General features: G+C 32.2%; 2 protein-coding genes across 3 annotated transcripts; both read right to left on the reverse strand.

The window, feature by feature from the left end:
* Nucleotides 1–1,429: 1,429 nt before the first annotated feature.
* LOC108197851 (transcription factor MYB108) lies at nt 1,430–3,147 on the reverse strand. The gene is made up of 3 exons (XM_017365571.2): nt 2,872–3,147; nt 2,631–2,760; nt 1,430–2,256 (listed from the first exon to the last, which is right to left on the reverse strand). The coding sequence occupies exons 1-3, from the start codon at nt 3,014–3,016 to the stop codon at nt 1,599–1,601; spliced, it is 933 nt and encodes a 310-aa protein (XP_017221060.1). The 5' UTR covers nt 3,017–3,147; the 3' UTR covers nt 1,430–1,598.
* An 8,269-nt stretch (nt 3,148–11,416) lies between these two features.
* On the reverse strand, nt 11,417–17,561 carry LOC108197251 (small ribosomal subunit protein bS1c). Of its 2 annotated transcripts, XM_017364825.2 has the most exons (7): nt 17,134–17,561; nt 15,522–15,797; nt 15,203–15,283; nt 13,656–13,937; nt 13,454–13,564; nt 12,605–12,691; nt 11,417–11,744 (listed from the first exon to the last, which is right to left on the reverse strand). In XM_017364825.2, exons 1-7 carry the CDS (start codon nt 17,443–17,445, stop codon nt 11,643–11,645), a joined length of 1,251 nt encoding a protein of 416 aa, XP_017220314.1. In that variant the 5' UTR covers nt 17,446–17,561; the 3' UTR covers nt 11,417–11,642. The 2 variants fall into 2 exon arrangements, with proteins under 2 accessions (XP_017220314.1, XP_063939403.1); XM_064083333.1 differs by lacking the exon at nt 13,454–13,564 and having other exon boundaries at nt 17,134–17,542.
* Between the last annotated feature and the right edge of the window lie 605 nt (nt 17,562–18,166).

Genomic DNA, 18,166 nt, shown 5'->3' on the forward strand with positions numbered 1-18,166 from the left:
CTTATATTTCAAAACAGAGAGAGTACAATCCTGAAAAACACATGGAATCATCTATTAAAAACCAGGTGGCGATTCGACTGAGAGTATATGAATTCTACTTGAACCATTCTGACATTTATATCTTCTCCGAACTTGTTTTATCAATTTTTCTGATCATCTCTCTTTCAGTTAATCCATAATCCCGAATGCCTAGACTGTTGGTTTGTTTGTGCCCAGCAGCTTCTTACCTTTTAGCTAGGTAACTTCGACCCACCTTTGCAGGCTTAACCTAAGAAAGAAAGGTTTGTAATTTATTCGACTAGCTAGGTATTTAAAATTGTATCAGATTTTGATTATCTTAATTCTAGACAAAACGGCATGAAATTGATGAGAATTTTTATGATTTAAACACGATATTTCAAAATTTCATAAATTTTGATGAGATTTTAAAATTTTAAAATACACTCAATAATCTCACAAAATCTATATGTTTGTATGTAATCCGAAAAATCCATGAGCATTTAAATAAATACCATCATATTTTATTAAAATTTAAATAATTTCAATTGAACACTATCAGATTTTTAAGAATAATTTAAAGTTCAAAGCGAACCTCCCCGAGTTGGCAAGGGAATAAATCAAAGCCAAATCAAAATAAATACATTTCGATTGATATAAAGTATGAGATTGGATTATAATTTTTCAAACCCCGTTGTCTATTTTATACACTTTATTTGATATTAATCTAAGAATTATAACCATGTAATTTTTCACTCTCGTATTTGTTTTATTGGAGTAAAGAATATGATTATAATCCTCGTCCTAGAGGAGGTATTATTTAATTCTCTCTCAAAAAGATTAACAAATTTTTGAAGGATTATAATTATATCACATGCATGTATCATCTCTTCAAATAAACATAAGATAAAAATTCGAAGAAATACGATGCATCATAAACTTAATACTTGAAAATAAGCAAAGGATGGGTAATTCAAAGGTTTATAACCGTTACTGATAACAATGACAGTGAAGAGACCAAACTTTATAAACAATAGCTTAAACTAGATAATAGATCCGCGAATAGTGTAGCTCACTTGTTAGCAAGTGCTTCTCATTCTTTGTCAGATTCACGGGAGTGGGTTGATAATTGTGTATGATGCCATGACTTTTGATTCTATTTAAATAATGCAAGTATGTTGATTTCAAAAAAAAAAAAAAAGTAATACTATTATCATCTAGTTATATATTTATTTTAATTTTTTGTCACGAATTAATAATTTAGTTTGTTTCATATAAAAAATTAGATATAATGAATCGAGTATTTACTTATTAGTATGTCTTATTATTCCCCGAACTGTCCGGATTCTGGATGCTCCCCTGTTTTGGCTGCAGCAGTACTACCAAAAATGCTTTGTACAATGATATATTCAGATGAAAAGTGAACAAGAAATCAACAAGGCTGTATAGTTTTATAAATCAAATATATAGTGATAACATCCTGTTACAATAAATTTATCTATGAACTCAGTTGTATACAACAAATTATAAGTAATTCACAGGTCCTAATGCCTACAGATTGCATCATGTGTGTCAAGCAACTACCTAAATCTTAATACAATTTATATACTTCTATATACATCCCAAATGTCCTCAACATCCCAAAAGCTGTCCAGTAGGTCTTCACTACAGGCCATCAACGGATTGTTCTGCTCGATAGCGTCGACATATAGGCCTTTGTTGAGGTAGCCAGAGGGGCTAATCAAGGATTCCGTGAAATCTTGTTGATTAGTAGCCGGAGGAGGAGGATAGTTGTTGTAACAAGAATATTCAGTTAGATCAGAAACTGTAGATACTTGTGATATCCCAAAGGAATCCGATGAAGCTGTCGTTGTGGTACAAGAATTTTCGGGTGTGAAGCCAGAATTATTAGGCTGAAGGAACTGAAGAGAGTTATTAGGTACAACTGTCCCTGGCATCATCTTGACTTGATCCGTACTTGAACCAATATTATTCGTGCTGTAGGTGTTGGCGGAGACAGAGGCGGTGGAGCTTCGTGCAGAGGTGACCGAGGCGGTGGAGCTTCGTGCAGAGGTGACCGAGGCAGCCTCAATTCTTTCAACTAACCTTGGCATCCAAAGATAATGCACAGCATCCTTGAATTGCTTGCTGTTCACGTCACACTTGAGCTGTTTCGCATGCTTCTGGACCCGTGTTCTCCAATAATTCTTTATCTCATTGTCAGTTCTGCCTGGTAAGCATTGCGCTATCTTTGACCAACTGTCATCATTGGTCATATTATTATCAGAAATCTTATACATTTACATTAGAGAGCGTTTGTAAACGTGCATTTCATTATAAATGATGAATTACAAAGGACATGATTTGAGTTGTCATTTCAATTTTCAAATCTCAGATTTATACTAATATTTGAATCTCGTACGTGTGAAGTGGAATCCAAATTCATGTTCTCAAAAGGGTTATTTATTCAAATTTAGAATTTCAATTGAAAACCATGTTCTCAAACGTACCGTTAATATAAAAAAGCTTAATAATCATGGAATTAAGGTTCAGAATTTTCTTAAGACTATGCAAGAAAATCAAATATAAATCTATCAAGTAAATGTAGTAAACAAATAATTAAAGCAACTCACCGGTTGCCATAACGAGAATGAAGTTGAAGAATCAAGAGCTGCTCTTCAAGAGTTATGTTTCCACGTCTAACATCTGGGCGCAAATAATTCAGCCATCTTAATCTGCAGCTCTTCCCAGTTCTATTCAGACCTGCAGATTAATTAATTCATCTCAACTTAATAAACATTCCAACTCTCAATATTAAACCTAAATTTCCGTCATAAAAAGGCATGTTTGTTGTAGTGAAATGAACGTACGTACCAGCAGAACGAGCAAGAGAATTCCAGCGACCCTCACCGTGAAGCGAGATATAATTCATTAGGGTGAAATCTTCTTCAACACTCCATGGACCTCGTCGGACCTCCTCTTTGATCATCATCTCTTCTTCACCTTTGATACCACTCATATTAAATATTTTTGATTGATTGATTTTTATTTAATGTAGAAATATACAGCAGGAAGAGATTGTGAATGTTTTGTTGAGGGAGAGTAAAAGTCTAGAATAGAAACTTGGAAATAAGAATTTGGAGTAGAATAGGAAGACGTGGTGGGGTGTATATATAGTGGGATCGATGCACTGAGAAAGGATAGTAAGGAATCATTTCGAAGTAGATGCACAAAAGTCCAGAGACTGGAAAAATGTTTTCTTTTCTTCCAAACATGACATGTCCACTTAAACGAGTTCGAGCCGGGCGAGCTCGCGAGCCGCCCGACTCGAATTACAACTTTATTCAAAAACATTATCTCCTTCTAAAAGAATTGTGAATAACAATATGAAACTGATATATTTATTCTTAAAAAATAATAAAATAATATTTTTGAGTGTTTAAGCAAATTTTTGAAAACATACGCAAAAAAAAAAAGGATTCTAACCTATCCCCTCAAAACTCAAAAGGAATATTAGAAAACTTGAATATCAAGTTTATTCTTATCCGGCTTAATTGTTAAATCAATGACCCGACATTAATTTCATAAAAACCATAATCAAGATGAATTTTTTAAATTATAGTCATATTCTACAATTTCTTTTCAAATAAATCTTAAACAATATAATTATTTTAACGAAGGTCTAAATAATACCTTAAGTGGTCTAGACTGAATATTTACCAAAACTCAATTATATGTTTGCCGAATTTAGAGATTTTAACTCATGTTTTTCATTTGCTTTCTTACAAGAACTCATCATGTTATTTAGCAAAAAAAAAAAGAAGAACTCATCATGTTTTCATTGAGTTCAACGTTGTATCTATAAAGTATTGTATTAATATTTTTACATCTTAACTTTCCGTACACTTCTTATTAGAGTTCAGAAACCACGGCCTAAACCTTCTTCCTAGCTAAAACCATCCTATCCATTTCTTAATGTTAAGTAAGTTTAATATTTATATACTTGTATATGGTTTCTCTTTCTTTAAATGCACATAATAATACTTTCTAAACTTAATGTTAATTAATAATTATAAATTAACATGGTGAGCAAACCTCCACTATAACGTTTGCTGAATGCTGACCGAGTGTTCTGTGGAGTCGAAAATATAGAGACATGTGCGAGAAGCAGGAGTCGCCGCAATGACAAGGAGCACATTGTTTTTGTATTTTATTCGTTTTTATTAGATTTTACTCCAAACACGTTTTCTAGTTATGCGTAGACCGATCTATCTTTTTGAGGTTGTAACTTTATAAGTTTGACTCCCCCATGTATATAATCTATACTTGCGTATCATAGAATCTGAGTGTTAGCGCTCGGCGATCTTCCGAGATTAAAATATTTAAGAAATGAATTTTAAATTATTCAAAACAGAAAAAGAAGAAATGAATTTTAAAGAGAAGAGAGCTTATGTTCCGCACCTACTTTTTAAAGGAAGATTGGCAAGAATATTTATGGTTTTGAGAATCAAAGTAAACGTTTATGTTGAAATGATCTTGAATAATGAAAATGAAAAACGTTTATCATAGTACACGAGCTTAAGTTAAATTCTAACTTTGACTTTTTTAGGTCGAAATCAGCTTAAACAAACTGTTTTAGCTCTGCTTAACTCGAATAAATTTTATATATAAATGTGTGTGGAAATTTTATATCATGTTAAGAAATTTTTTAAAAATATAATCGATAAACTTTATAATATCATACTGAAAATATAAATATGAATACAAATATCTATAGCAGCAATGTAAGAATATCTTAAAATTTCATTAAAATTAATAGTTGCTAAACTATTAAAATAAAATTTCATTAAAATTAAAAGTTGCTAAACTATTAAAATAAGAATCCATTATGTAATTTAAGATTGTTTCGTATAGCCGCACTTTTAAAAAATTAACCAAAAATTATGAAATAATAAGAAAACAAGTTAATGATTAAAGCGAGAATAAACTAAATTGTGAGTGAAAATGGATAAGTTTCGAATCTGACCAGGTTTATATATATCAAATTCAAAACTTATCCATTTTCAGCAACAACTATTGAAAACATGTTAAATTGAAATAAATGATGAAAATTATAACCCGCAGACTCGACTCAAGTAAATTAGAAAAATGAAAATTTAAGCTTGACTCCGGATGATTTACTTTGGCCACTAAAATTATCATGACTTGTTTTTTTATGCGACTAGTTGGAGGACTATGTATTCTTTTAAGTAATGATGACTTTATAAAGCCAAGCCATCAAGTTGGCTATGGTTGCGCCACTAGAGACGGAGCATAATAGGATTTAGCTACTTTGAATGATTTGATTTGATTGTTCAATGTACACATCGAACCCAATATTTATCCGTATCTTTTCAGTCACCGGTTGGACCATAGGTGATCCATGATGACGTGGAGGGTTCCACGCGTAGCTAGGGTTGGCTGTTTGGTGTCACCGCAGTGGAGACTGGCTAATATTTTAGGTGCAGCTTTGACAAATAATTCCACACTTTGGGTACTAATTAATCATCATTAGCTGTCGAGTCCACATCTCTTTCTATACATGTATAGCTTGGATATGGTTATGTAAAATCTGATTCTGTGTACACATGTTCAAATTCGTTAGGACCTGTAATTGACTTAAACGATGTTCATTGTATTAAAAAATTGTTAAAGAGATACGAGGTAGATTTGGTTCTTTTGTGCTAATTGACATTTCATAGCTACAGTCTGTTTTGTACTCATATCATATGGTAGCCATTTTCAGCGTCATCAGAAAAAAATTATATCACATATAAAATTATAAAAATTACAGAGAATATGTGAAAAATTTATCAATTCAACCCGCATTCTCTTTTTAAAAAAATTAGTGAATGATGTTAGTTATATTTATCCAACTTGTGAAAAGATTCCACATCTACTATTCGTAACAAAAACAACATAGTTTATGTTCTAATTTAATGATATGTTACACAACAAAATAACATATATTATTTATAATATATATAATAATGATAATATATTATTTTTACATAATTAATATTTTGTATACTAATCATTTTATCCAAAATTAGGAGATGTTATGATAATATAAGATGGAAATTTATTTAAAAGACCTAAAGAAATGTTTTGCACGGAGGGCCGACCTTGGGTAAGGCGACCAAGGCGGCCGCCTAGGGCACCAAAAAATCTTTACATACATAGTATATACTAATAAATTTATGCATTTATATATTTATATGTGTTTGAATTTCCTGTGTTAATCGCAAAACAATATTTTTGATTATGTCATTTTATATTGATTTCGATGTATATAAAATTTCTCTTTACGATCTTGAAAAATAGAGACACTATTTTCAATTTTCGTCTAGGGCACCCTAATCTCTCTAGGGCCGGCGAATTTTACATACATGTATATGAAAAATAAGCAGCCATATACGATGGAGAAATATATAGGCAGATGTTGACGAAAATGACAAAAATTGAAGATTAGATTAGAATGGTGCCACTAATTAGCAAAAAGATATTGATGTAGAGATGTGGACGTATCAGAAGATAACATGAGTTCATGGTTAGAATATATAAAGACTTGCAAATATAATAACGATTATAAAACTATGGTCCAGATACAATGTTACAGAATATTGTGTTATCCCCAGCTCTCTCCAAGGATTTCAGTTCACCATTAAAACGACAACTCATTGTAGAATATAATGATTGTTATTTAATTTCCGATCCGTTTAAAGGTAAAAGTATTAAAGAATTAAGTCTATTTAACCATATTGTTATCTAATTATATACTTTATATACTTATATATAATAAGCGTAAGGGAGATAATTTGGTCGCATGGTCCTATGGTCCAAAAGCTTATCATCCGTTTGATCGTATATTGAACAAATAAGCACCGTTAGATTAGAACAAAATTAACTTCTGTTCTATACGGCAACTGATATCTACTTGCATGTTTATAATTCCTTTTCTGAATGCAAAACAAATTCTGTCTTTCACGTGTTTATGAATTTTTTTTTGGGGTTTTTACATAAATATATAGGAAAAAGTAAATTTTTGCAAATTTACTTTTCTCAAGATTAGCTATTTGCAGTTTTACTATACTAAGTTTCTAAATTGCAAAAATACTACCCCTCCCTTCTGCAACTGAATGCAACCTCATGCAACTGCAACTCCTGATTTCAAGTTCCAGTTCTCGAATGTCATTTTCGACCTCATCCTTGGAATCCATACATATATATTCAAGTTCCAGTTCTCGACCTCCCTTCTCGAATGACATTCGAGAACTGGAACTTGAAATCAGGAGTTGCAGTTGCATGAGGTTGCATATGGTTGAATGCAATCTCATATGCAACTGAAAACTGTAAGTTACAATTGATGTATATGGGTGCCCCTGACGGGGCCATTAGATCAAAATAGAATCAACTGAATGCAACCTCATAAGCAACTGAATTTTTTTAGGGTGGGGTGATATTGTGGTGGATTTGGGTTGCAGGCCCCGCAGGGGCAATATTCAACTGAATATGCAATCTCATAAGCAACTAAATTCCACTGAAAACTGTAAATTACAACTGATGTATGGGTGCCCCTGGTGGGGCCATTAGATCAAAATAGAATCAACTGAATGCAACCAAATGCAACTGAATGCCTGATTTCAAGTTCCAGTTCTCGAATGTCATTTTCGACCTCATCCTTGGAATCCATATATATATATATATATATATATATATATATATATATATATATATATATATATATGGATTCCAAGGATGAGGTCGAAAATGACATTGGAAAAGTGGAACTTGAAATCAGGCATTCATTTGCATATGAGGTTGCATTTAGTTGCAGGGGGAGGGGGTAGTATTTTTGCAATTTAGAAACTTAGTTTAGTAAATATGCAATTAATTTAGGAAGATGGTATTTTTGCAAATAAAATCCTAAAAAGTAGTATATTTAATAAATTCCCTTTTTTTATTGCAAAATAAATATTTCCTACCAATTTTATTTGTAAAATCATATAAATCGCACCGTCACAATTTTTATATAATATATTTTAAAATTAATAAGCCGGATTAATGGGAGGAGCGAATATAAAAACTTTTTCTTAATCCAAAACAGATTCTACCTTCTATTGCATGTTTATGAAACCAAATTATCATATAAATTTTTATAAAAATATTTGAATCACAATATAATAATTCGAATATAAAATATATTTATAAATATAATCCAATAGAAGTTGGCGTCACATATTCTACTCAAGATATATTAAAATTTGATAGAAAGAATTTAATATTTTGTCATGATACATACGAGAAAAGAATTGACTTTTTTTTTCTGAAACCGAAAAAGAATGACTTGATTACAATAGTTTATTTGAAGTCATTAATGGCTGTGATGGTGTATTTACAACAATTCTAACTTACAAACAAATCAAAATTTCAAATTTTATTTTATTGAAAATTTTAATTTATTATTTATAAATTAAATTTTTTCACACCATTTAAAATATATTTAAAAAGTTTATAAATAATTACAAAACTCCCGTGCCTTACACGGGCTATAAGCTAGTATAATTAATTAAAATACATAAGTTAGCTGCACATAAAAAATTATGAGAAATTTAAATATATTAGTTAAAAGATAATAATATAATGTTGTGTAATATTATTTATAGAGAATTGTAATCATCTTATGAATAAAGTACACGACTTTTGAAAAAATAATTCAAATGGGTACGTGCACACATATGTTTACTATTTTACATGGTGTTCAAATTTTTTTTAATATATAATCAGGAAGGTTTGAATTGCATATTCGGAAGATATACGAGATGCTGATTATGTATGTTAATTATCTAAATTTATACCAGATGTTGATTATTTATATTGGTTATCTAAATTGTTGATTGTATATATAGTTACAAAATTTAATTTGTTGATTGTATAGTTAAATGATTTGTATGTACCAGTGATACTCAACCCTTAGATAAGTTTTTTTAGATAAACTTTTTTATATTGGTTGTTTAAATTTATTGAATGTATAGTGAAGAAGGTTTATATTCACTAAATTTCAAATGATACCCGATCTTAAAAGAAATTTTTTACAATCAATTTGACATAAGTGTATTAAGTGATGAAAATAACCAGTTACTCATCTCTTAAATTGTTCGAAATCATTTGTTTAAAGTCGCATGCACACATCGAATACAGTTGTATTGGTAGTTATAATTATAATCTCTTATAAATAAACTTGGTCAATTTTTTAGCTATAATATATAGAATGCGGATGGATTTTACTTTCTTTTTTTTAATATATAATTTTTTTTGATAAATGAGTTAATTTAATAATAAAAAGTCATACGGCATCTACATAAACAGTCGCGTCGAACAAACAACATACAGAATTGATCAATCCATTCTTCTTGGAAATAAAATGACGTGATTTGTTGAAGATGATATATACACATACTTCGCCACTTTCGGTTCCACCACAAACAGTTTGAGTTATCGACTGAGAATGCAATCCCCTGACAATTTCTTTTACTAAATTAAGCTCCATACTCACACAAACAGGTGAGAAAATAACAAAACTCACACAAACAGTGAGACAACAAAAAGACCAAAACCAGTGACAACCTAACAACCAAATGCATAAGTGAAAAATTAGATAAAGAACGAGAAATCCGTAGCTTCGTGGAATTGAGATCTAAGAAAAAAGGTTAAATCGAAAAAGGTTTTGAATCCTTAGATTCGGAAAAATAAACTAATGTTAAAAGTTTTATTGAAAAAAGGAAGAAAACACAAAAGGGAAATAAAATAAAAGGTTTTGGGGCTTTTCACCGACGGAGATAAGAAATTTTAACTGTTTCAGGATGGACAAACAGAATTATAGTGTAATTTAGCCAAATGTCAGTGTGACGATTATACGACATCATCATCAGACATGAGATGAAACCAGCACACCGTTGATCTAGCTTAGTGTGTGTAATATCGTTTGGATAAGTTTGTACATAGTCGTCATTGTAAGTGATCACATCGAGAACACCGTACAGCTAAATAGCTAATTATTGAAAACAGCTGCTGACGACATTTCCATTAGGTCAACTAAAACAGCATGCTCGCTAGCTTAACACTGTAACTGGGCGAGTTATGTGCAGAATAACCTAATTATATATTGACATCTTGGAGGATCCATGGTGGATTCGTATCCGTTTGTGTATATACATCAATTCTTGCTCTACGTCGTCGTTTCCTTGATATTTGAGATTCATGCATGTATATATATGATCAAGCTAGAAAGAACAAGTAATTCCTTGAAGAAGTTAAAAACCTTGGAAATCAATTCAGTATAACACCAACCTAAGAGGGTTACAAATAGATTACGGGTACGCGTGTATTTGGTTACATGATGATCCAATACAATTGATAAGGACGTGAGAGTAATGAGCTAGCTGGTGAAACAAGAAAAGTTTAAGATACCATGATTTGGTTAAGAGCCGTCCTAGATATCGAATTATTTTTACAAAAATCTCAAATGACGTGGAATGATTATAAAAGAAAATAATAGAGAGCAAGAGAGAGGATAAGAAAAGACAATAAATAGATATAAATTTTATATGATTAATTTCAGGTAGAAAATAATTATAATAAAGAATGGAATTTTCTCTTAGAAATTGTAACGTTTGAATTCTAATTAAAAGCGACGGAGTCATAGGAATAAAATGGTGGAAGGGATAAAATTATTAAACACTCAACTAAAATCTCATTCTATTCCCTTCATTTTCGTTCACCACATTCAAACACAACACAAAAATAGCAACTTTTATTCATTCAAACATCATATTTTATATAAAAATAACTTATATTATACTTTGAAAAGAAAATTGATGGAGAGAGGGTCCAAGTTTTACATTTAGACTGCTCCTGAGTTTTTTTAAGAGAGAAAGCAAGTGAATGAAAGTGAACTTTCATCCCACTTTCGGAGTGAAAGTTTTAGAGTGAAACATCCATTTTCACTTGCTCTCGTCCCTTTAAAAATCTTCGGGAGCACAAATAGAAGTAAAAAGTTATTTAACTTCACAGCGAGAGAGATGATGGATAAAGATCAGTAAACAGAGTAACAATGGAAAGTGAAGAAAAGTAATAAAAAGGAGGCAAAAAAGAGCAGCTAGCAAAAAGGGGAGGGAGATGATGGATAGAGTATGAGGGAAAACAACATATATTAATAAAAAAGTAAATGAGCCAAAACATGCTCTTCATAGTTATGAGACTTTTAGAGCTCTTAGCAATTAGAAAAAGATTAGGAAATTGTTGAAGCTGATTTTTGTGACATTTTCACCAAAATTTAGCTAAAGAGTGAGTATAGAGCATCATCACTTGGAGCTGCTCATGCTTAATTCACCCCTATTTATGTAAAACTATGAATGTTTAATTTACAAAAAAGCAGACAGCAATAGAAAATACTAGCAAATACCAAGGGATGAACACGATGGCGAGGAGGCCGCTACAAGATTGTTGATACAATATATATCTAGCTATTTAACTACCAATACAAAACACCGGCTTACATACTCTTAGGAGGTGATTTGGACTAGTTGAACTGACGTTCATCACCATCAATCTTCAGCTAGAGGAATATCATTTAAATTCAAGCCTATTGCAGGCAAGTCCGAAGAAAGTGGACCGAGGATCCCATCAGGGGTAAGAGTAAGCGTACTCTGCATAAGTAGGAAAACACACAATGAATTTAACAAAATTGCCGGGCAACTAAAAAATGTACACGGATAGTGAACTTGGCTTATATGCATCAATCTGATGTAAAAAAGGTTAGATAATTAGTAATACAATGATATAGAAATGGAGCAAGACTTTCTTTAAAGTCTACTGTTGTATAAAACACAGAATCAAAGATAAAATTTAAGTCCAAACTATGCCTCATTGATAGGGATCACTAAATGGATTTATAGTTAAGAGTTTACATATATTGAGTTTTTATTAAGCCCGCATGTTTTGGGCTCTGTATTACCTGTAACTGACAAGTGACAGCTCTTAGGTTTTTATGCTTGAATTATAGAAACTATTAAATTATTGATTCAGTATCAATTTGGGCCTGGGGTAGTAGTTTGGGTTGCAATTAAGTCATCCGAGTGGTTCATTTATCTTTGCCTTTTGGTTTTGTCCTGCATTACTCACTTTTCAAGGCAAAAATTACAACGTGAATTACTTATCATGTATATGACATATATATGATGACCAGCAACATAATATTCAACATTGACATATAACTGAGCAAAATACAAATGCTAATAATTTTCGCTGTTATGAATACTTATCACTGGGGGATACAGAAATATATCACTTAAAATGATAGGACAACTAAGCCTTTCATAGAATTTCCTATTTCTGATCTGTCAGCCACTAAACCACATTAGAAAATGTAGAAGACAGACAGGTCTCAAATTTAAGTTTTCAGACAAAGTTAAGCCTTTGAAAATAAATATACCTCGCCATCTTACCTCTTATTCATGTTTGTAAAGTAATATCAATGCGAAGGTGAACTAGATACATTAAAAAATACCTCAGGCTGGAATCTTAGCATGTCAGCACGAGCCATGGCTTCAGCTTGCGCAATTCTCTGCCTAAATGTCTGTGCCATCTCCTCCGCCTATAAATAGAGAAAAGAGCAGCACCTCAGACTATCTTGTTTAGTTGATCATACAGAAAATACAAGATGTACCATAATAAAATTACAAGGTAAGAAGGTGATAATAGTAATTAGTAACATCCATGCATCACTCAGAAAGTGCAGTCTAGAAGATATTTATACTATTAAAAGTTCATCTGTAACAACATTAAGAGAATGATTTAAAAGATATTATTGCCTCCGTCCCGTTTTTCTCGTCCCCTTATCAAACCCACATTGTATTCCATTATAATAAATAAGCTATATGTTACCATAAAATTGTATTATATTTTAGATAAGTTAACAAATTTAACATATAATTTACCATATTAACTTAATGTGAACAACCTTTTTGGGACAAAGAAAGAAGATAATGAGGATTGGAAAACTGGGACGGAGAGAATATAACAAATATAGGATTTATAATCAAGTACATACAATTATATATGATCAATGGCAGAAGTCGGGGCTAAAGCTTTGCAAGACCTGGGCCTTAAATATATATTAGGAGTAATTTTCACTGATCTTTGAAGGTTACTTGATGCTACCAGAAATCTTATAATATTTTTTTAGGACTCCAAAAAAAATCTAAGATCAACTGGGGGCTTCACGCTAGGTTAGCCTTCCCCGCACCCACCCCCACCACCCTGTTTACGATGCCTTGAAGATCAGAGACAAGCCCTTCATCCATCAACTAATTATTAGATCCATAAAAAACTATCATCATGCATCTGAAATAGTTACCTTCTCAAATACTAGCTTGGGATTGCGAATCATGTCTCCAGGTGTAGGTTCCAACTTTTTAGTAGAAAGACTAACTCGCCCTCTTTCACGGTCATGACTCAGTATCATGACCTACAAATTTGAAAAGTGATGTCAACTTCAATAAAAGTGGAGATCTAGTCTCTGACAAGAACCATGCCAGAATATACAGTTTTTTACTCACCTTGAGAGTGTCACCAGGCTGAAAGACTGTTGCGATGTCCGAGACACGGTCATGACTGATCTGACTAACATGAAGAAGCCCATTGATTCCACCAATATCTATGAAAGCACCATATGGTTTCAAGCTCTGTACAGTTCCAATAACAACTGATCCAATTCCAAGCTGAGCCTGACTGTCTGCCATGGCCTTCCGGTTACTGAGAACAAGCCTAGATTGTTCCTCATCTACCTCAACAAACTTTAGTGGAATCTCCTTCTCTATTAGCTCCTCTGCAGGTGATTTCTGATGAGTAAAAGTTAGAAACTATATTTAGTGCCATGACTACACAGAATCAGTCTAAAACAATGTCAAGTAAAGGATTTTAATGTTAGAAAAAAAAAAGGGGGGGGGGGGGGGGACAATTACATCTGAACTCACAGATGTATCTCAAGAATTTTTCACACATATTGGATTACACATATACCACATGTTATATACATAATCTTTGTATATAACATGTGTATGTATGATCTAATAAAAAGACAAAATTATGTCCGATTCATAACATTATCTAGTTATACTCTAAAACATGTAAAGAGTCATATGAAGACATTTCATTAAGGAAAAAAAGAGCAAATGAAGATGAAGTCTGAACAGGAGCATTATATTTCATCTATCGTGGTAGAAAGTGAAAGGAATTGTAATTCCTTCACAGCACATTTACACTGTCGTCCATTTTAGGATACCTATGATTAGAGGGTAGTTCTTTCTCAATTGAAAGGGAATAGAGTTTGAAACGCAACATTTTACTGGAAATGATGGATACTTGATAGGAATGAATGTTCTTTTTTTTGGTGTACCAAATATTATAGAGGCAGTCATGCTTGTCATGGTCAATTGTTTACACAACTCTGACAACTTTAAAAGGTATGGGGAAATTAGATCCACTTTTCAGTAACAACTTTAAATTAAATTAATTATAACCAAAAAATGCCTAACAGTATTTCCATTGTCACTGCACAAATACGAATCCAGAGCTGAAAACTCATGATAGTGTCAGCCAGTATTGATTTACAGCAATAAACGGTCTCATGTTATGGTTAATTATTTAAGATTCAAAAAATATGAAAGTTCTGATTTCTAATATCAACATATTTTAATTATGATGCAGAATTGTCATATTGTCTAGACTCATGGCCAACTCGTAAAAAACTTGAGAATGTAAACCAAATAGTAAAAAAAACGAGTAAGGTCACATGTATATTTTTATTGGCTAATATCACGTGTTATGGTCTATGGGCCCAGCCTTCTTTATAGTAGATGCAACAGAACAAAGGTTGGGAATTGATTTCTAAAAGTTACAATTGTAATTTATAGTTTTTAAAAGTCCCCTTCTTCCTAAGATCTATCATGACATGGACCAACTGAAATTAACATAAGAATATGTAAACAAGTGCATGCAATTTAGACATACAGAAAAACAGCATGTCCATTAAATAATATAAATGACTTCAAATATAGATATGACATTTTATTGGAGTCAGATGTCAGTTTAAAGTATATTTTACTGTTGATATTTGCGAGAAGGGAACAAATCCACGAATGCCTTCAACCAATGCGACAACTCCGCCTTTGTTAGCACCAACAACCTGCAAACCCAAAGACGACTTTGGTTATTTTAAAAACAAACTTCCATGTTAAAGAACCTCAGATATGCAAAATGCAAATTCATATCATATTATGCAATACATTTTTAATATTTTTTACCATGTAATTATACAATCCGATGAATGAAACGATAACCATTAACTATTCCAGAAGATTATTGTTTAAGTCTGATTGACGTAATTAGAATAACACCACAGATGTTTGGCATCAGATTCCCACCTTACCCTTGACGACAACATCTTCAGCCTGAAGCTGTCGACATCTTTCCCAAGCAAGGTCATACTGGATGGACCGTAAGCTCAAGATCAGACTATCGTCGTTGGAATTTTCACCAATAATTACAAACTCCTCACGTAAACCAGGAACTATTCCTGCCTCTTTCACATGCTTTATGTCGTGAATGCAAACTTCTCTAACAGGCAAGTATGCTGAAGATTTGGCAGTTATGTCTACCAGTGCTCCATTAGCATCTGTGTTGAATACTGTTCCTGTGACCTGAACAAAGGCATGCAAACATTACCAAGCTTGTTCTTACACGGTATAGTAAATGTTCTTATCATGTCTCGTCAAATTTAAGAAATTCATTTATTTTGTATTAATGAAATCTTCAATATAACATATAAAACTCTTGCTTTATACCCCCATCCTTTAATAGAAGAGCCCCTTTTCACCTTTAAAACTACATTAAAGGAAAAAAATTTCATGGTCAATGCCCACACATATTCATTATGAAGTACATTCTGCTTGAAACAATTCATTTAGTGAATTTTGTCCTTAGGGGTAAATATAAAATCAACGATATCCTAACAGAAAAGGCTTATCCCCCATTCCCATCCCAGTCATGAAGAGGTCATAAGTTTGAATCTTCGTTTCCCCTCCCCTTTATTTAAAAAACTATGCGAACTACAAAAAATGTGTGTACTATGAAATATCAGCTCTGTATTTCATTTTACTTTCTTAATAAAAATCTGAGCCAAAAAAATAATCAAGTGTACATAAACACTCCTTTTCTTGAAAGAAATGGGACGCACTGAGAAAATAGATGACACTTAGAGGCTTAAGGAGGATGAAAAAGGAAAGAGTGAAAAACTGGTAGATCAAGATGCAATATCTTTACAATAACAATTATGAAGGACATGACTACAGGGCATGAACAATCATTCACCCATATTGATATAACTGAGCTTTATCACTTACGAGAAAGGAATGGAGGAAAGATATATGTGTGAAAATTTTAAAATTTTGTTTCCGAGCGAATGGAATTCTCATCTTTCTTTCTATCATTAACCCTTATGATACGACATAGAAACCTAGATTGATGAAGAAAGAAGAGTTCATATATTTCTAGCTTAAACAAAGGTGTTACCTTTTATTTGTTAGGTTATCCTATTGTTAAAAACCAATTTCCACACTTCTACAAGTTTAAGCTCTTCAAAATCCAACCATTCCCCTGCATAATTATATTGCTTCAACTCAATCTCATCATAAAACACATCCAATGATTTCCGATCAAAACCTCTACCTCAACTAAAACCCCCACAATAATTTCCGAATTCACCTATCTTAAACTAAAAACACTCCTCCCTCAAAATTTCGATTATAAACTAGCCCACGTCACCCATTCAGCCTAAAAATCACTGCTTCATCAAAATGCCAAACTACAAACTACCTCAAACTTATCGCAAGAAAAAAGTAATTCTCCCAAATTTTATCATCATTTCATGTTTTACCGCAAACCCACCTCCCAATTCTTCTCGATCACCACCAAAAACACAAATACATACATTACACACACGCAAATTTATAATAAAAAGGAGAAAAAAGGGGCAACCTTGGTGCCAATTTCAGAATTAAAATCATACTCCTGAATAGCATGATGAAAATCCTCAAGATTAAACGCAACGCCTTCCATGGGGTTTGTCCGACACCTCTCGTAGGCATCTTCGAACATTTCTTTGAGCCTAGCTCTCTCTCTTGTTTGTGGTGTGGGCACACTCACACCTGGGGCTGTCACTGCCGCTTTCACAATGTAAGGCCTCTGAGAAGAGCTGTTTTTCTTGTAGATGGCTTTTTTGGAGAGATGGGTCGGCCAGAGAGATGGACTTTTTAAGCCACAGCCGATTTGGTGCGCGAGAGCAGCCATGAGAGTGTGTGTGTATAGGTGAGATAGAGATGGAATTGGTCTGTTCTTGATATGTTCGTGCAATGATGAGTTTACAGTGATAGATTGCGAAATGCGAAGAGGGTCTGGGATTTATAAATTTAGATACAGTTTGGCAATTCGACTAATATATATTATTTCATCGTTTTACTTTAATTTGTTATGACTTTTAAATTTTAATATCAAAATTTATACAATTTTTCAAAAATAATAATATTAGTTAGAAAATTATATTTTGATGTTTAGAGTTGTTTTAATTTCAAGATGCCATCACTAATATTTTAATTAAATGATGTGGATGTTAAACTGTATTATGATTTTTACAACCAGAGATAACAAAATTATGCTTTTATAATGTAGTTTAAAGATATCATTTGATGGAGAAATAATTTTGCAAATCTTTCAGAATCTACAAGGAAAAATAGTTTTAAATTTTGATTAACAAACTTGATATCATATATGAAAGAGAAAAAAAATCTATTTATGTTGTTTTATGATTTATTCACCGAAAACGTTTAACAAATTAGTCTTTCACTAAAACAACTGTAATATCATGGGTCCTTCTGACCAACCGCTCCACATATACATGATACATCACTGCAAGTTTGCAACTTACAGTATGTGTAAACTGAAAGGCATTCCAGGTTGCCATAAACACCATTCTAATGTCTGTTAGAAACAAAAGTTTGGTTTCACGATTTGA

This window comes from Daucus carota, chromosome 8 (genome assembly GCF_001625215.2).
Source record: "Daucus carota subsp. sativus chromosome 8, DH1 v3.0, whole genome shotgun sequence".
Classification (NCBI taxonomy): Eukaryota; Viridiplantae; Streptophyta; class Magnoliopsida; order Apiales; family Apiaceae; genus Daucus; species Daucus carota.